This window comes from Misgurnus anguillicaudatus, chromosome 4 (genome assembly GCF_027580225.2).
Source record: "Misgurnus anguillicaudatus chromosome 4, ASM2758022v2, whole genome shotgun sequence".
NCBI lineage: Eukaryota > Metazoa > Chordata > Actinopteri > Cypriniformes > Cobitidae > Misgurnus > Misgurnus anguillicaudatus.
In genome coordinates, this window is record NC_073340.2 from 20,099,832 (window position 1) to 20,120,898 (window position 21,067).

The 21,067-nt window shown below is 38.7% G+C and overlaps 1 protein-coding gene across 2 annotated transcripts in view; it reads right to left on the reverse strand.

Moving 5' to 3' along the window:
• Nucleotides 1-21,067, reverse strand: part of mpp7a (MAGUK p55 scaffold protein 7a) — a 144,907-nt gene continuing 123,840 nt past the window's right edge. The window contains exons 13-16 of one of the 2 annotated variants that reach the window (XM_073866920.1): nucleotides 16,717-16,810; nucleotides 12,655-12,763; nucleotides 9,949-10,092; nucleotides 1-558 (exon numbers count right to left, since the gene is read on the reverse strand). In XM_073866920.1, the coding sequence (XP_073723021.1) occupies nucleotides 379-558; nucleotides 9,949-10,092; nucleotides 12,655-12,763; nucleotides 16,717-16,810 (527 nt within the window). In that variant the 3' untranslated portion in view covers nucleotides 1-378. The remainder of the gene's footprint in view (nucleotides 559-9,948; nucleotides 10,093-12,654; nucleotides 12,764-16,716; nucleotides 16,811-21,067) is intronic. The other variant, XM_073866919.1, reaches the window with a different exon arrangement.

Consider the following 21,067-nt stretch of genomic DNA (forward strand, 5'->3'; position numbering starts at 1 on the left):
TTAAAAATACGCGAAGGAGCGGTCAAGACCACCAGACCACTTGATTGGCAGTCTGAAAAACACATTCTCTATAGCTGCTAAACAAGCGGACGTTTGCTTACGTTCCAAACATAATTACACCACTTCTGCTATATCCACCACGACCGAACAAAAACAAACCTATGAGCATCTGCTTTAGTCTTCCAAGAACAGATAAACCACTTCACGTGTTAAGATAACTCTAAAATTATTATCCCCGTCACCGTCTAAAGCCAAAAATAAAAACAAAAAGCTCAAAATATTTCACAGCTCGTAAAAAGTCCTTCGCTTATTTTTTCCACCGCGTTTGACTGATGTCTTGTTCCCTTGTATCTTTTGTCCTCTCTTGTGTGCTGCCATTCAGGAGTGAGTCCAGCCAATAGGCATCCAGTGAGGTTCTGTCTCCACTTTCCTAAGAGCCTGCTTGAGCTGGTTAAAGGCTGTTGTGAGGTCATCATTGACGATGACCTTGTCAAAGAGGTGACCATACTGGTTTTCCATCATCTGAGAGGAATTGATCATCTCCTGGAAGTCCTCCTCCTAAACGACAAACATACTCTGTCAAGCAGTTATCCTTTTCCAAGGCATTCAATAGCAGAAAACAGACATTTTCCTATAGCCAAATAGGAAGATGCCTTTAACATAGATTTAATTAAAAACTCTTCTTGTTTTCAGTAAAACTGATATAATGCAGAAGTGCAAAAATATCTACAATTGATGTTTGAAAGATTTACCTCGAAACTAATATTTAATGCTATGAGCCGAGTTATAGTTTGAAGCCTGAATTTCTATAGTTTTGAGTTTAATGCTGCCTTCACGTGCAAACGGAAATGTTATATCTCCCACTTCTAAAGTCATGATTACGAGTTGCTTGTGATCAGGTGCTTTGTTGTTGTAAAGAATAGAGGATATCAGGTCCTCACTTGCATGTGTCTTGGGAAATTGATATTTAACTCTTTCTCCACCATTGACGAGATATCTCGTCAATTAAGAGAAAACGCTTCCCCGCCAATGACGAGTATTTCCGTCTTTCCGCAATACCGCTATTATTCACCAGGTGGCACCCTTCCGCAACTTTTATACCTGGAAGTATTGCCCTATGGCAAGCGGCTGCATGTCCGTGTTTGTTTTAAAGATCGCTCTGAATGGGATCTCTATGAAAAGTCCGTTACAAAAATTGAATTATCTCAGCTTTTTCTCAAAATGTGTTTTTTTTTGCAGAAACCTACCCATATTCAAAAGCTGATTACAAAAGAGCAACTGCAGGTAGGATGAAACTTTTTTTTTTTTAAAGCAGAGGGTCTGTTCTTTCATTTGATATATTGTATGTTTATATATTTAAAGAAGAACATTTTCTGGAAGGCATTAAACTTTTGTGAAAATCATGAAAAACACTGGCGCTGGCAACTTTTTTAAAAAACGCTGGCGGTGAAAGAGTTAAATGCTAAAACATACAATATGCTTCAAATGATGTAAATATGTTCTACTTAATCGACAAGACAAGGCAATAAAGCTGTTGCGGATTAAGGCATAACTACCACAGCAAAAAAAAACTTCTCCCATCCGCCATTTTTAAAGTTTGATGTCTACTCATCTCTGGAATTTGGGTATGAAGCAGTTGCGGCTGGTGACTTCTTTTTCAAGGGCGCACGATGCGAAGGTCATCAAAACATGTACGGTATGTAGCACGTCATTCAAAATATGTGTTTGTTGCGTCATGTTAACCATGTCCATCATGCATCTTGTCAAAATAAGTGCCTGCTGCACATGCGTCGAAAGGGGTTTGTGATAAAAGAGACGCTCACGTTTGCCAAATACTCGCTTAATCTTATGTGTAACCAGAGTTTAGTGTTAAGTGTCTTACGAGTATTTTGTGAACGTGAGCGTCTCTTTTATTTTAAACTCTTTCGACGCGTGTGCAGCAGCCACTTATTTTGACAAGATGCATGATGCACGTGGTTAACATGACGCAACAAACACATTGACATGATGAGCAACATATTTTGAATTTGTGCCCCTCGGAAGAGAAGTCACAGGTCACCACTGGTTTCATCCAATTAGTTTCGCTTTGTGCCGCATCATGTTTAGGGGTGTGGCCATTTCACCACAATAACAGACCGGTGTGCAACCAACTTCCACGAACGTCTCTTAAAACGCAGCGTTTATTCATTCTTAAAAAGCATACTGTCACTGATGTAAACATGAAAACTTTCTCCTTCGATCAGACAGCTTTGTGTTGTTTCTGGGCGGACCATTTAAAATCGTGACACACAAGTGTCCTGGTAATCCTGTATAATTCAACCAATCAGAGGGTGGCTTTGAAAGTGTTTCTAGATGCATAAGTGTCAGTCTTAAAAAAAATTTATTTATGTTGCTTTACCAATATAGAATGAAAATTTACATAATAACACAAAACATGGGAACAATTCTCAAAGAGATATAAACCCAAAATTTCAGCCTTAAAGATTAAAGGTAGGGTAACACATTTTGAAAAATGCTAACGGTAGCCGCCTAGCTATGAAATCCCGATCCCACCCTCAAGTCAAATCGCCATCCAAAGTCACGCCTCTTTCAAAACACATGAACACACACAGATCAGACGGTCACGTCTCATGTCTCATTCAGCAGTGAGAAAACTTTGCAGTACAAAGTCGAATAACACTGCCAAAATAACCAAACAACTGGTTTACATCAGAATTAGTTTAAGCACACGTTCGGTTGTGTAGACGTAGTAACTATATCGTTACGCTAATCCGTAAACGAACACAAATTTCATAAGCAACACAATGTTTCATCAAAGTAGAATATCTGAATCCATCTCAATACAAACATATCGCGTACCTACCTTACCAAAATAAACAGTGCAACGACACTTTCAGACTCTTTGCCTCCTGCAGCTGTTTCATCTCGTGGTAAAGCAGTAAAGTTACTGATGTTCATTTTGGTTTTTGCTCTTGCTGATCCAGGCAGTTTTTGCTGTTGTTGTTATAAAAGAAGTCTTTAGTTTTATGCCTCCTGTGTAGGTTGTCAATTCAGCAGAAAAGTTTGCTGTTCTCACTGTTTATAGACAGGAGGTGAGAGCACGTGAACGCGTCGATGACGTATGGTGTCTGCGTGGACTCGCTGCGCGGTTGGCATTCAAATTACGCTTACGTATGAGGGACAAAAATGGAAACGTCCGTTCGGACCAAAATCTATGACTTGTTGAACATTTTTTGGTCCTACGCCTTTCACAGATGACATACATTTCTACAAATACATTTAAACAACTTAACACAGTGTTTGCTATCAGGATGTGAGGAGACTTTTAACCAGCATAACAAAAAATGTTTCAGGATCAAATCTGTTACCCTACCTTTAAGATATGTGACCCGTGCTGGCAAAATGAGTTGGAACTCGCACAGTGTAATTTTGAGCTACAGCCAATGTTGAATAGCTGTAGATAATCTAAAATTGGCAGACAATCTAAAATGATCTTTATTTGTACATTTTCTGAGAGGTGTAAGTGCTGTCTTATCCTATACAAAAATGCATCTCCATCCACATGCGCATGCTATCTTGGTTTCGGTTTTTAAAAAATGCAGGAATTAGAAAATAGAGTGCAGGACTTGCTTGAGGTTAAAATGCTTGTTAATTCTTTCCCCGCCAGCATTTAAAAGTAGTTTTCACAAAAGTTGAATGCCTTCCAGAAAATGTTCTTCTTTAAAAATATAAACAAACTATATAAAAAAAGAAGAAAAAACCCTTTCATCCTACCTTCATTTGTTCTCTTTTTATTACCTCTCAAACAGCACCAAAAGTGGTTCTTTGCTCGTAATCATAGAAGAACCACTTTTGGTGCCATATAGCACCGGTGAAGCACCAGTGAAGCACCTGTGTATAGAACCATATAGTACTATGTAGAACCATATGTGGTGCTATATGGCCCCTATATGGTTCTACACAGGTGCTTCACCGGTGCTATATGGCACTTAAAATGGTTATATATAGCACCGTTTGTTTTTAGAGTGTAAGTTTCCTCAAAAATACCACATTTTGAGCAAAAGCCTAGATAACTGCGTTTTTGTGAAGGACTTATGATAGAGATCAGATTTGGATCGATCCTCAAAACATACATGGAGTTTAAACTGTTTGGACTAAGGGTTTTATAATTGTAGTAAGAGAGCCACCTGTTGTATAATAGCGGAAATACAAAATGCCGGAAATTCTCGTCATTGGCAGGGAAGCGTTTTCTCTTAATTGATGAGTTAACTTGTCAATGGCGGGGAAAGAGTTAAGAGAGATAAAGATTGGGACCTGATTAATGTTAAGAGAGTTATTAGGAGTGACAAGACTCGAAAACTATTTTCCTTGCGCTGACTGACAGATCCAAAAAATGCGCGACCACGGTATATACACATATACACAGAATTAGAGTTTAAAAAATATTTATTTTGACAAGAATTCATGCAGATATAATTTTTAATGCATTATGTGAATATTTGGTTAAACGTTGGGAAAAAATATTTGATGTAACATTATATTAGATCCAAAATTGACTCTATCAACTTCAAACGTGTCAGATTCCAACAAATCATACATTGTCTATTAATAAAATTCAAAACAATGTCAAAATATAAATAACTCATTTTTGAAAATGTGCTCATTCCGACTCATTTTGCCAGCACAGGTAACATAGAACCTTAAAAATAGCTAAAAAATAATACAAACTATACTGGGCATTAATACATAAAAATAAATAAACTATCAAAAGTGTTTTTAATGTGTTATTAGCAGACAAACCCCCGACAAGCTAAGCTAAACCACAGCGTATGGCCCGTGTTAAACCACAGCTGCTGTCACTTCATTCACCCCCACTAGTTTTCTGTTGAACACCTCTCATCTCATGTCTGTCTCTCTTGATCAAAAGCTCAAATTGTGTAAACATTTCAGTTTCCGTTCTGTCACATGGCTGCTGGCACTGTGAAAATTTGACAGTTCCTGGCAAAAAGCATCAAAAGTTGTAGTCCGTTGACTCTGAGTTTTATAGCAGCAAGTTTTGGTTTAACATGGTGGATTACCTTAGCTTGTGTTTGGCCCAAGGTCTGAAAATATATTTTTCCTCATTCTGTCATCAAATAAAAACCTCATGCTAATTGAGGTTTAACAGATGTTGTGCCTTTAGGGAAGTGTTAATACCAAATTTGATCAGTTTCAAAAGTTTAAATCTATTTTTCTCTGCATTTCTCTCCAATTGTTTATTACCCACAGGCTGAAACACGCTCAAGAGTTTTCCAGGTCTTCTCTCTTTACAGAAAGAAAGATTTTTTTCTTAATACTCCCTTTCTCTTTTCGCAGTCAGCATGAGCTCTGCTTATCTCTCGATCCGTAAGACCCTTGACGGAAAATCAGTTTTATTGGCTCACATAAACTGCACCTGCCCTTATCATTAAAACATTTCGAAAAGGACATCTCTGGGTCATCAAGAGGTCCCCGTTTTACATTCCTATATTGAAAGTATTTCATCTGTGGCTTGACTTTAACAAAAAAATACATATTCCAATTTTAGCTGTTTCCCTCATTACAATTTACTGCCAGATGATGAAACTCTCTGCATCTACTCCTCAAAGGGAATGAATGGAATTTCATGGACCTTTTACAAAAATACACCACATTAATGTTATAAAAGCAATACTTAAAGAAAGAGAACAATAGATCGAAGTCTAGTTTCAGTGCACAATGGGATGCCTGTTGTCGGCACTCATCTCTCTACCAGACGCAGACTCCAGCGTTTCTCTGGGAAAGAAATACAGCGACTCCTGGATAAATTATGTCTGTGACATTTCATCATACTCGATTTTTCTTTTGCACCTATAATAGGCCAAATCTGGGTGCCTTTAACACTGTCAGGGTCGATAATCCATTTCTGTCAACTTTTTGCCAATCGGGGAGGGATTTTCTTCGCTAAAACCCACAGCGAGCGGCTTTGAGGCTGACCTGTTGAAAGCAGGCAGACAGTCGCTCTGGAGAGTGCGGACAGCTTTGGTACGGTTCCCTTTATGACAGAGATAGCCAGGGCAAGATTCCCACTGACAAATAAGGATATTGCTTGATTCCTAAACTTCAAACTCTGGCATGTTTGAGCTTCTGATTTTGATAGATCGACACTCCTGGGGAATTTCAACATTCATGGCTGCCTATCACGCATGAAAATGTTTTATTTTTTTGTTTTCCGCAATTGAAGTGAGCAAAATGCAGTGAATTTTTGAGTCTGTGCACTGTAAAAAAAAGTTAAACTTAAAACAAGTAAGTTACCTAGTTCAAATTTTGAGTTAATTCAACTTAAAATATTAGTTGACACATTTTATCAATTTTTTTAGTTAAAAGGGATCGCACACCGGCCGCGCAGCTCAGCGCTGCGCCGTTCTAAAAATAAAAAAATCGAATAAATTGTTTTCTATGAGTATACGCACACCGGCGCCACCAGGCGGCGCCTATCCGCACCACCCAGCTTTGACTCAGGAAGTTGCTCAAATCCCTGTCGCGCCACACAGTGCCACTCACATAGTTCAACATTAAATAACATCATATTTGTCCCAAATCATTAACGATTAACATTGGCTGCTAACTTATATTTTGCATTTTAAAGTAGACGCTATCTGACGAATCTCGCGCAATATAATGTGCACTTCCGGTTTACGATACCTCCGAGTTGTCCTAGACGCGACTCGACGCGGCGCTGAGGTGCGCGGCCGGTGTGCAACCCCCTAAAGGAACAATAAGTAGGATTTACCCCCATCTAGTGGCGAAATTGTATTTTGCATTCAAACGAAAAGTGCTCTCTAGCGCCTCGCTTTTCCAAATGCATGCCACAACGGTAGCCGTTATGTAATCACTGATCTCCTTGTCCGTTTCAGCTGGTTCACGTGTATGAATGAAAACACATTGTGGAAACGCGTTGGTAGGCTAGTGCTTTTTTTCAGTATGGTGGAATGACATGGAAGCCTCCTTGGACTTACCCGTTCAATGTAAATAAAGAGAAGAAGTTCTAAGCTTACAAAGAAAAGTCAGATCAATGGCAGAGGTCATTTGACACCAACGAGGACATATTTATGAATAAAGACATTGATTTTGATTAATAAAACACTTAAAACCCTACTTACTGTCCCTGTAAATAACATTTTTAAGTTGAATTAACTCAAAATTTGAACCAGACAACTTACTTTTTTAAGTTAAACCAACAAATCTTTTTTACAGAATGTGTGCTTGTGTACCCATGCAAACTCCAGCCTGGATGAGCATAAGCAGACAATATGGAGCGTGCATTTGTATCTGCAACCATTTACATTTTGGCAGTTGGTTGTATGAACTCATAATGCATAAACAGACTAAAGCTGCTGTGTGAAAATGATTAGCATACATTCAGATTGTACAGAAATTCCATATTTTATCACCATTTCATATCAGTGATCTGTGCCGTGCAAGAAAAGTGCATCCATGTTTGAATACATGACTGAAGTGCAGGCCGGGTCAATAGGTTGACAGGTGAGCACGTGTTTGGGGCTCCACAACATTGTAGGACTCCTAACAATATTTGACAATCTTCAACAAGGAATGTCTCCACGGTGAAAGCCAGACAAGCGGCATCAAGCCATCCCCACGTGTGGTGGAGTCGGGTTGCTGGGGTCTTTTATCTTGTAGCAAGCAAGTTTGGCCCCAGTGCAGGCTTAAAGTGAGACAAGAGTCGAACCCTGGGAAAGTCATTAAACGGCCCGTATGTTCACACTGTATCACACACGCACACATATCGGTGGGATGGAATAAGGGTCTGGTGTACGTGTTAATTGGTTTCGTGTGTTTTTCGTTCGAGCGGAGTCAAACGAAATACAGGTGTGGTGTGAGCTCACGGGTCTCATATCGGGTTGCCTCTCAGGGGACTGCTTACACATAAACACATACACACGTGAGGATGAATTGTATAGTGACGTATTTAAGCGCTAACACAGGATAGGTACTTGGTTTGGAAAATGACTACAATAAATGATGTGGTGGTTGTCTGCCAGGAAGTGATGAAATCTATTTCTTATTTTACCATGTGAGAGAATGGAACAAAAACTTGAAGATTTATTAAATACGAGCTAAAACCTACAATGACCATTAAGATAAAAACATGAACATACAGATGACAGAACTGATGGATTGACTGAAATTGAAATGTGCGTATACAACTGCGGTGTAACAGTAGCTCGGTTGCTTATACAGGCTATATTAAAGCATCAAATACATAAACTGAAGCAAAAAAACTACTCTATAATGTCTAAATGCTTATAATAAGGTGAATATTTTGCACTGAATTCCCAAACGTCTCGATAAAGAATGGCATAGTAAAAACAAGAATGAATTATTTAACCCAGTTTGTTTTCTACATATAATTATCCTAAATAATATAAAAAACAATACGTGAAAATATAACATTGATATCTTTAATATTGACTGAGTAAGGTCAAATGATTGAAACCAAACGTTAATAATCTCGTAATTAAATAAACAGCCTGGATTTTACAGATAGGATTACATTTGTGTCTATTTTGTATTGTAGTAGTGTACTAGTGTGTCATTAGCTTAGCAACTTAGCTAATCACAATTTCAATATTGTTACTTAGTTTTGATTCTTGTTTGTTATTGTTACAAATTAGTACGTCTTTTGGAATTGTTGAATTAATTAAAAAACATGACATGAAAAAAAACCTTAAGCTGATTGGATGCTATTGGGCTGATGATGTAACATTTTTTATATGTTTATGTCATTTGCTTCAAAAGATGCCCACTTTATTTACTCAATAAAGAAAATACACAATCTTTAATAGGAAATAGGGCTGTCAAAAGATTAATCGCATACAAAATAAAAGTTTGTTTTTGCGTATTATATGTGTGTGTGCACTGTGTGTTATTATTTTGTATATATAAATACACACACATGCATGTAATGTTTACATACATACATACATACATGTATATCGCGATTAATTGCATAAAATTTTATATAATATATAGATTAACAATATATACATACATAACATTTTTCTTAAATGTATATATTTATGTGTGTATTTATATATACAAAATAATTACACACAGTGCACACACACACATATATTATGCAAAAACAAACTTTTATTTTGTGTGCGATTAATCGCGATTAATCTTTTGACAGCCCTAATAAAAAATGTTGTTGCTACTTGTGTGCAGCATAAAGTTGCTCTTTATGTATACTGTTCAAAACAGGTCACGTACAGTATGAGGTTTTATGAAGAGTAAGGGGCAGTTTCCCGTACAGGGCTTATCCTAGCATCAGACTAAAATGCAAGTTTGGGCTGACTTAGTTTAAAAAAATCTTGCACTGACATATCTTAAAGAGGATATTTCAAGACTTTTTTAAGATGTCAAATAAATCTTTCGTGTCCCCAGAGTACGTATGTGAAGTTCTAGCTCAAAATACGAAATAGATAATTTATTATAGCATCTTTAAATGGCTTCTTTGTAGGTGTGAGCAAAATGTGCCATTATGGGTGTGTCCTGTTATATGCAAATGAGCTGATATCTGCACTAAATGGCAGTGTCGTGGTTGGAAAGTGCAGATTAAGGGGTGGTATTATCCCCTTCTGACATCACAAGGGGAGCCAAATTTCAATTACCTATTTTCATATGATAGAAAAAGTTAGATTTTCATGATATGTCCCCTTTAACATTTTGCCATACATTTGGTTTCAAGATGTGCACCACTTTAATTTTTGTAAGGTATGTTTGTAAAAACTACTTAAATGTCCAAATATATCTAAGGCCTAGTCCTAGATTAATCTAAACCCTGTCCGGGAAGCTGCTATCTTAGGCAGTAGCCAGCTCACTAAGTTTTGAAACAGATCTTGTGTGTGGTGTGTGTGGTGTGATTACCGAAAAGGGTTTGGATGAGCTCTTATCATCTTTTCCTGAAACGACTTTAGCATTCCTCCTGGTTTCTCTTAAGCGCTCGATGGATGGAGGCTTCACAAATACCACATAGGGCTTAAACTCAGCCGTGCGAAGATGCCGCAGCGTCTGAAGAGGAGAGAATGTGAGAAAGAACGGAAAATATAAAGAGAGCTGACTGAACCGCAGTCATTAAAGTAGCATCACTCATGCCATCGTGATTTAGTTTGACATTGATACTTTTGAACATTATTGCTGTTAGTCACTGTTACATTTTGACAGAAAACAACCCAGCTGATTCACACTGAGCTCAACTGATTTGACTTTGGGAGTGAAAATAAAGCCCTCCACTCAGACACATTACACTTCAGGTAGTTCCTTTTGCTTAAAAACAGTCGGACCACCAAACTTTACCACAGATTTTTCCACTGACTAAATTAATCACTGGCATTTAATGAGCCATATTTTAGAGTTTTGTAGCTTCCCCCCAGAACTCCACTTATAGCACTGAAAAAGTTGTTATTTAATTTATCATGACCACCTAAATCCATCTTTCTGACTCTGAGGATTAAACAGGATTAAAGTTTCAGTCTCTTTACCACACAAGGTATCATATTGATTGTAAACTAGGCCTATATATAATGCATTAAAATAGAAAACTGGTTAAAGGATTAGTCCATTTTCTTAAAAGAAAAATCCAGATAATTTACTCACCACCATGTCATCCAAAATGTTGATGTCTTTCTTTGTTTAGTCGAGAAGAAATTATGTTTTTTTGAGGAAAACATTGCAGGATTTTTCTAATTTTAATGGACTTTAATAGAGCCCAACATTTAATACATAACTCAACACTTAACAGTTTTTTCCAACGGAGTTTCAAAGGTCTACAAACGATCCCAAACGAGGCATAGGGGTCTTGTCTAGCAGAACGATTGTCATTTTTGACAATAAAAATAACAAATATGCACTTTTAAAGCACAAATTCTCGTAATGTAGATGCGGTCGTGATGCGCCAGCTGACCCCAACGCATTACGTCATGATGTCAAGAGGTCAGAGAGGACGAACGCGAAACTCCGCCCCCCAGTGTTTACAAGCGTCTTGAAAGAGGACCGTTCCTACGTTGTTGTATGTGGAATGATACTAATTAATGTCTTTGTGTCAGTTTATTGTTTAAAATGGTCCGCAAATGTGCGTTTTATATATGTAACACGTGACCTCCCTAAGTCACGTCCCGCTAGACCAGATCTAGACGAAAAGTTGTGGTTTAAAGGAGCATGTTTTTTGTTTTTCTTGTCAAAAATGACAATCGTTTTGCTAGATAAGACCCTTATGCATCGTTTGGGATTGTTTATAGTCCTTTGAAACTTAGTTGAAAAAAACTGTTAAGTGTTGAGTTAAGTATTAAATGTTGGGCTCTATTAAAGTCCATTAAAATGAGAAAAATCCTGCAATGTTTTCCTCAAAAAACATAATTTCTTCTCGACTGAACAAAGAAAGACATCAACATTTTGGATGACATGGTGGTGAGTAAATTATCTGGATTTTTCTTTTAAGAAAATGGACTAATCATTTAAGAAGCATAGTTTCAAGCTTTTTTAACTATATAATTATTCTTAAAAAGATGCTCCAGCTGAGCAACTGCCACTGAAAAAGATAAAAAGGTAAAACACAGCTTTTCTCCCAAAACTATAAACCTCCTTGTTGACCAACGATTGGAGAAAAGAAAACGATTTCTAGGGCAGTGGTTCTCAAACTGGGCCCCCAGGGGGGCCGCGAGATGGTGCCAGGGGGGCCCCAGTTTTATGACATTTTATAAAATACATTCATTTATCATGAATTCTGTGTGATTAAACCTAAAAAAATAAGGCTACTAACCAACAGCACTACTTTGTATAATTTAATATGTTTTGCTAAATTAAAATGTTAAATTTTAGAACAGTTTCTTGTCATAAATTTTCTTTGGGGGGGCCGCAAAAGAACGCACCGTACACAAGGGGGGGCGCACGTGGAAAAAGTTTGAGAACCACTGCTCTAGGGTGTTTTTCTCCTAGGAGACAGCTAACATTAGCATAACTTTCTTCTATACGTTTCATTAATACTCACTCGTACGGTTTAACCTTAGCCACTGTTGCTTTTGTTGTCCTCTGATCTTTCAGTGTTTTCTCTTGTTTTTATTAATGTAAAGCTGCTTTGGAACAATTAAACAATTGTGAAAAGCGCTATATAAATAAAATTTTATTGAATATATATCATTATCGATTCAGATTGAACACACACTCTCTAGCTGGCCACTACGACTGAGTTTGCTTAAAAGTGTAGACGTGTGCAGGAACTTTGCCAGTGTGTATATTGTTTGTGTGAGAGATGAAGATAGTTTATTTGTGTGGTAAGAGGCTCATTGGCTACATATGGTAAAGTAAGGACACAGCCACCTCAGCACTGTGGTTTTACTATGGTATGTGTAAAAGGGGCTGCTTTGAGCTCTATCTTGATATTTAATTCATTGAGGAAATTTCCAAACATTTCCGACCTATTTAAAGACCAAAAAGAAACTCGCACACACCACACTTATCCCATAAAATGCCTCCAAAAATGGTACAGAATGGAATGTCAAAGCTGTGAAAGAGGGATAAAGCTAGAAATAAATAAATAAGAGAGATGCAGAAGGAGGTTACATGAAAGAGACTCACGTGTGGCTGTACGTCTAGAAGGCACACTTTGTTCTTGGACAAGACTGAACGTACAGAGTCAAAGCTCGTCCCATAATAGTTTCCTTTATATTCTCCATGTTCAATAAACCTACATCAAAAAGAGAGATAAAGAGAAGATTTGATATAATGATTAACAATGCTCTTTAAGAGTTGGCATATGGTTACCTTGCCCTTAAATATAAAGGTAAGCCAATGGACAGGATAATAACAGGAAACTCATAACCATTATTTACTCCCAGTCTGTCTTGATGCCTTCGATGTAAAAGGCTGCAGACACATCCACACCGCGCTCACCATCACTTGCATTCTTCAACAGAAGGCAATTCCAGACAGTCTGACACAAGGCCCTTTTATATAATCTTCTATGTTACATTTTAAATCAATAACACCTGTTTCCCTCTCAGCACAGGCAGGCCTGAATGCCAAAGGCTGGAGTAATACTCACTTCCTGAGACGGCAAAGACAAACAAACACTTTTCCACCATTTAATCCCTTTCTCTTTCACTCTGATCACTTGCTTATTCTCCGATGTCACAGTACAGAGTGTATTTTTAGGAATCTGTATTAGTGAACCATTAGGATGGTCATGGAAAGAATTCCAGAACGAACAGCGACGACAGAGCAGAGAGTGGTAAAATCCATGGATATTCAGTTATGATTACTAAAATTACCACTTTGTGAAATGATACTTAAAGGGATAGTTCACCCCAAAATGAAAATAATGTCATTAATGACTCACCCTCATGTCGTGACAAACTCGTAAGACCTCCGTTCATCTTCTGGACACAGTTTAAGATGTTTTATATTTAGTCAGAGAGTTTGTTGACCCTTCATTGAAAATCTACGTACAGTATACTGTCCATGTCCAGAAAGGTAATAAAAACATCATCAAAGTAGTGCATGTGACCTCAGTGACCTTGAAGCATCGAAAATACATTTTGGTCCAAAAATAACAATAATTACGACTTTATTCAGCATTGTCTTCTCTTCCGCGTTTGTTGTGAAACGCATGCGCGAGACTAAAATCACGTGACTCCAGTGACGCAGATGACGTGTTAGACATGTTTGCAAATTTTTTTTTTTCAAACTTACAGCGTGCATCTACCTCACACTGTAAACGAAGCCAGGGCGTACAAGAAAAAAAAAACAGCTGGGGCGCACCAGATAACACATCAGCCGCGTCACTGCAGTCACATGACTTTAGTCTCACGCATGCGCTTCACAATAGACGCAGAAGAGAAGACAATGCTGAATAAAGTCATAATTTTTGTTATTTTTGGACCAAAATGTATTTTCGATGCTTCAACACATTCTAACTGACCCACTGATGTCACATGGACTACTTTGATGATGTTTTTATTACCTTTCTGGACATGGACAGTACACCGTACATAGATTTTCAACGAAGGGTCAACAAGCTCTCGGACTAAATATAACGTATATACCCGAATATAAGACGAGGTTTTTGTCCTAAAAATAGACTGAAAAATGGGGGGTCGTCTTATATTCGCGATATAGACAAAAAGGGAGAAAGCAGGGGGCCGACATAATTATTGCATTTTTGTGGAAAGGTTATTCATTTTTGTCAGTCATTCATTTATTTCTGAACGTATTCATTGACAGAGTGCACCTTAAAATGTTTTTCCAATAAATTATAACTAGATTTTTCAAATAAAATTATTTTCTGTTGAAAACCAGATTTTCCCACAAAATCTAATTTTTCCCAAAAATAAGTCTGGAAAATGGGGGGTCGTCTTATATTCAGGGTCTTCTTATATTCGGGTATATACCGTAAAACATCTTAAACTGTGTTCCGAAGATGAAAGGAGGTCTTACGAGTTTGGAATGACATGAGGGTGAGTCATTAATGAGATTATTTTCATTTTTTGTGAACTATCCCTTTAAGTGTCAAAATGTTCTTTATTCGTTAAGCCTCCTTTATTTCTCCTGACATTAATCCAAACACAAGTCTTTAAACTGAAAACTATAAACTCACTCACACTTTTTGGGCCCACGCTGTCTGCGGCAACCTGTGATTGGACGATTGTTTTAAAAACTTCAAACAGATTCTGACGTGACTCCCTGTTTCTCATCTCCTGCTTAGCATGCTAAGAGCATGTGCACTCTTTCATTGAAGATGGTTTGATGGTCAGCTGAGTTGATTTAGTGGGGTGCTAATAGGTGGTTTGCTGGTGTTAATGTGCCATGTAGGGTTACCAAAGTATGTTTATATGAAAGTTCATTTAAAAGCAGATGTTTTCTGAGTCGAAGTGCTTGTTTGTCGTGATGTAGTGCGTGTACAGGATGGAGGGGTGGAGGCTGCTTCTGTGGTTTTTGGGTTCATTTACCGTAAGCTGAACTGTTTTTAGCCCTTAGCAGGGTTTTCCTTGGGAATGTCATGTTTGAACATGAGAATAGGCATTTTCCCACTGGAAGTCGGAATAATGGACAATGCTCAGCCTTTAAGACTAAACCGAGATCAAGGGAAAAGAAGAAAAAATGAGTAAACCAAATGAAAAAGACAAAACTGATTTCTCTCGCACTCCCACCTGCTCTGTCCATTTTTCAACTGGTTTCTCTTCATCCCTAACTTGCATTGATAACTGCGGTTTATTAATTCTGATGTTCTTTCGCCGCGGTACAAACCGCTGCATGTATTTTCCACCACACGGCGGCTTAAGAAGAGCTAAAGACGGCCGGTTTGCTGGCGAAGTGACATTCTAGACGCTGTCCTGTTGTGTTGTTTTATCCTCTGATGAGTGGCTATAGAAACACATCCATCACCAGGCCATCCATACAAATCTAAGCTTACGAACCACTGGGTATAAAGAGTCCGATCCCCCTCCTCTCGCGCACAAACTCAGAAACAGACCACCTGTCAGCACCCTCTCACTCTCACTTACAGAAAAGGGATCTGAGCCCACATCACGCTACTACACATGCAGCGCACACACACACATAGTGCGCATGGGGAAAATGGAGTGGAAAAACGAAAGAACAGTGGGCAAGATGAAAGGCAGAACTGGTGAATGTTTGCCGTAGCGTCTACGAATGTGGGTCTGAGACAGACGACATTAGTAAAAATTGTTGTGCAGTGTTTTGACTGTGGTGCTGCTGCTGATGTACTTGAGTTTAGTTGGTGGTCTGGTTGATGTAGTGAATGCAACTGGCCAAGGACTCTCTGAGATTTATATTTCTCCTGCTGTGGAGTGTTTGTGTCAGGGTTACACTTGACATAATTACAATCCTGAAAAAGCAAGCAAGCTGCTGATATTCAGTGATTAATGCTGATTATTAGATCTCAATGGTAAACATTTACATCGTCAGTCCATCCACAGAAAAACAACAGTAAATCCTCATTGTAGATAACATGCAGTAATGTTGCATTCTAATGCTGTGTTTACACCAGCCGCGGTAGAGGCGGCAAGCGCGGGTGATTTACATGTCAAGTCAATGCAAAGACGCAATCTGCGGCGCGTTCCACGCGAATTGAGTGTTGCCGCAGGAAACGAGTTGAAAAATCTAAACTTCGGCGGATTTCCGTGCCGCGTTAACCAATCAGGACCTTGCTGTAGTAGTGACGTGATTACAGGAAGGAGTCTCAGCGGAGTCGCCGAAGCCCCTCCCATGACGCAAATTTCCATGTGAATGTCTCGAATGACTAGAATTTCACGTGCGAATGAAGTGAGTAAACTTAAATGTTCAAGCATCCAACTACGCGCAAGTAGCGTGTTTCTACCGCGGCTGGTGTAAACACAGCATAAGAGGCTAATCACACCAAACGCGTTTTAAATGTGTTCAAATCATCTGTAAACTTCCCTCACCACAACGTGAGGCCCGCCTCTCCCCTCATTCGATTGGACAATAGAAAGACGCGAATGACGTCGCCTGCTTTTCTCAGCACTCCTTCAAAAACGCGTTTGGGGCGTATAAACAGTGTGAATACGCTCACTGCCCATAGAATATCATTCAAAAAGGGGCGCCTGCGCCTGTTTGGTGTGAATGGCCCCTAAGACTAGTAAGGGGTTAAGGGTGACTTACTTGTGGTTCTGAATGTCGGCCTCAAAAAGATCTTTGGAGATAAAATGATACTCCACTCCATCACTTTCAGATTGTCTCTTGGATCGGGAGGTGTCTGTATAAGTGCAAAATGCAGAGGAAATATTGTATTAGGAAACAGTGTTTTAAGTATAATTAAGTATAAGTGGATACACAACTACATCATTAAACATCACTAAATATAAGAATTGATTTGCATGTCCCAAAACATGCTGATATATTAAACACAGGCCACAACTACAGTATTTTCACATGATTGGTACACTTTAGCCTTTACAGATTATGCAAAACCCACTAAGTGCGTCTGATATTTTTTTGTAAATTAGCTTTTTTATCAACAAACCAATTTTTCGGTCTATATCTTGGGTGGCGTTAATATCAGAGTATCAGAGGTGTTGTTTAGCGGCTTTTGCATCTGAGCTCCTTAATTATAGATTATAACAATGCAGTAATGTAATAGTATAGCAACAGTAATAAATAAGCAATAGTAGAAATACCTGGTACAGTTTGGCACCACTACCAGTTTGGCAATAACCCTTGTACCCCTATAGTGATCCCCATATTCCTAGTGGACACATGAATTACTGTATATACTAGAGGTCATCACGGGTCCACTTAGTTCCAAAAACCCGAGGTTTGACCTGAGAGGGTTCGGGTCTAAAAAGTTTAATGTGTGCCTCGGACACGGGTCGGGTATAATTATAGCGGCATCAGGCCTTAGGTAATTTAAAATGAATGTGTTTTTGCTGAACGGACCCGAGAAAACCCCAGCTATTTTGCATGTGTGCGGTGAGTCCTCTTTCCAACCCCCCTCTGTTTGCCAAGAGCGCTTGCGTCAGCAGGTGGCTGCCGGTAGTTAAATTTTCATTGAAACAGACCTGTCAATCAATTTTGCGTGCACTCGGATGACAAAAAATATAAAATATAAAATAAATGGAGCAGCGGGACAAACTGGATGCGAGGCCAACTGGGTTTCTTTCTGTCTGACTGGTGGCACGTTGGTGCCATTTACATTCTTGTCCAGACGAGTTCAAAAAATTGCCACTGGTCGAATTTCTCGGATTTGTCTCAAGTTGGGTCTTTCTTTAAAAAAAAAGATTTATGCAAGTTGGGTTCGGGTAAAAAGTGATTCAGGTCATTTCGGGTCGGGTACTATTATTTGGACCCGAAAAGACCTTTAGTATACGCCAGACCCACAGTGCCCATTTTTAAAAAAAATTCTATAATATTTATAAAAAGGGCTTATAAAGGGAAATGGGAATACACGAACACAACTTGTAAAGCCCCAGGACAGCACGACACAGCAACACTGCTGAGTTTTCACTGGCCCTCATTAAGCCCCGCTTTTGCTTCCAGTTGCCCATAAATTTCTGTCTTTAAATCAGAACAAGTGTGCCAATGCAGTCAGCATGTATCCAGCTGAGGTCAAATGTGTCCAGAGGAGGTTTAATGAGTGTCAGGAAGGTCAAAGGTGGCTGTATAACACACCATAGACAAATTGTCTACAAGCTGCCAATAGATCAAAAACAAACTATTAAACTTTAAGACCATTCCGTCTCACTTTGTTCCAGAATTTTACTATATCCATTTCTTTTGTATCTACAAATTGTTGTCTGATTTATAGTCAGGGTTAAGAGATGGAGTTTTGGGGTAAAGTATTACTTATACTAATCCATCACTTATTTGATTAAGCAGCATCCCCCCTCTTATAATGGCAGCCCACCACAGATATAAAATAACATGTTATTATACCTTCAACTGCTAGTGCTCACAAACAAAGTACAAAAAACACCCCCTTGTGCTGCTGAAAGAAAAAAGTGTACATTATATTTCATCTGGCATTAGCTCTGTGGCAAAGGAAATGTTTTTGGTGTGGCTAAAGAATTTGAATTTCATTCTAAGATCATGGAAAATAGTCGTAAAGCCTGGAGAGGACTCAAAATGTTCATGTGCTCTCAACTAATCATATTCTACATCTTGCTAGTGTTGCTGCCACGGCTGGTTTGAGTTTTAAAAAAGACCCGCTTGTTGTTAATGCGAAACAATAGCTCAAGACTGATCATATTTAAAAAAAAAAAGAAATAAAATGACATTTAATATTTAACCAGTCCATACTAACTGGAATGTAAAATGGTTAAAGTTGGCAGCACTTAGATGAAAAAGCATTAGATATACATACAGTATTTCAAGAAGCCATCCTTTAAGTCTAAATCCTCTGTAAGGTTTGGAGGAACCTGAGCTACATTATACAGACTAATGCAAGGGTCACATTTGTGAACAATTAGCCAGCATTAAGGCTTTGGATGGGATTTTAATACCAGTGGCGTTTCAAAGTGTCACAGGCTGATTCAGACACATCTATTAAAGCCAAACCTAAATGTAACAAACATCTCGCCACTATATCAACAGTCATGGGTTTTCTGGCCACTGTCTCAGACTCCCTCAAACTCTTTTTCATCATTCTCGCTTACTCTTTTATTGCCTCTAAATATGCAATTACTCCACATCACCAGCCTGTTTAAATACATAAATCATACTCCAAGTCATTTGTCCTGAAATGTCTGGTCTGGTGCATTACCCTGGATCATGTGTTTCTGGATCAAATGTGGGGGAAAAGAGAGAGAAAGTGAGAGTTGCTGGAACAGTCACGGGACTGGTGCTTGCCTATCAGTGACAGGCTGTGATATGAAAATTATATTTGCTTTAAAGAAATGGGACAATTCCTTTATTCCTTTATGCTGTCTATAAAGAACAGACAATTAGGGTTGGCACGATTCTTCAGGAGTCAATACATTTTTTTTTATACTAAAAAACCTCAAATACGGCATTGAATATCCTACTTTATTTAAATTAAAGGGACAGTTCACCCAAAAATAAAATTTCTGTCATCATTTACCCACTCTCATGTTGTTACAAACCTGTATAAATTTCTTTAAACGGGAAGGAAGATAATATGAGAAGGTCAATTTCCAGTTCAGAGGTCCGATTGACTTTTAATAGTAGGAAAAATACTATGGAAGTCAATGGGGTTTTTGATCGGTTTGGTTAGAAACATTTCTCAAAATATCTTCCTTTGTGTTCATCAGAATATATATATATATATATATATATATACACTCACCTAAAGGATTATTAGGAACACCTGTTCAATTTCTCATTAATGCAATTTTCTAATCAACCAATCACATTGCAGTTGCTTCAATTCATTTAGGGGTGTGGTCCTGGTCAAGACAATCTCCTGAACTCCAAACTGAATGTCAGAATGGGAAAGAAAGGTGATTTAAGCAATTTTGAGCGTGGCATGGTTGTTGGTGCCAGACGGGCCGGTCTGAGTATTTCACAATCTGCTCAGTTACTGGGATTTTCACGCACAATAGGGTTTACAAAGAATGGGGTGAAAAGGGAAAAACATCCAGTATGCGGCTGTCCTGTGGGCGAAAAATGCCTTGTTGATGCTAGAGATCAGAGGAGAATGGGCCGACTAATTTAAGCTGATAGAAGAGCAACTTTGACTGAAATAATCACTCGTTACAACCAAGGTATGCAGCAAAGCATTTGTGATGCCACAACACGCACAACCTTGAGGCGGATGGGCTACAACAGCAGAAGACCCCACCGTGTATCACTCATCTTCACTACAAAAGGAAAAAGAGGCTACAATTTCCGAGAGCTCACCAAAATTGGAGTTGAAGACTGGAAAAATGTTGCCTGGTCTGATGAGTCTCGATTTCTGTTGAGACATTCAGATGGTAGAGGCAGAATTTGGCGTGAACAGAATGAGAACATGAATCCATCATGTCTTGTTACCACTGTGCAGGCTGGTGGTGGTGGTGTAATAGTGTGGGGGATGTTTTCTTGGCACACTTTAGGCCCCTAAGTGCCAATTGGGCATCATTTAAATACCACGGCCTACCTGAGCATTGTTTCTGACCATGTCCATCCCTTTATGACCACCATGTACCCGTCCTCTGATGGCTACTTCCAGCAGGATAATGCACCATGTCACAAAGCTCAAATAATTTCAAATTGGTTTCTTGGACATGAGAATGAGTTCACTGTACTAAAATGGCCCCCACAGTCACCAGATCTCAACTCAATAGAGCATCTTTGGGATGTGGGGGATCGGGAGCTTCGTGCCCTGGATGTGCATCCCACAAATCTCCATCTACTGCAAGATGCTATCCTATCAATATGGGCCAACATTTCTAAAGAATGCTTTCAGCACCTTGTTGAATCAATGCTGTGCAGTTCTGAAGCGAAAGAGTGTCAATCACAGTATTAGTATGGTGTTCTCTATAATCCTTTACGTGAGTGTATGTATACAGGTTTGTAC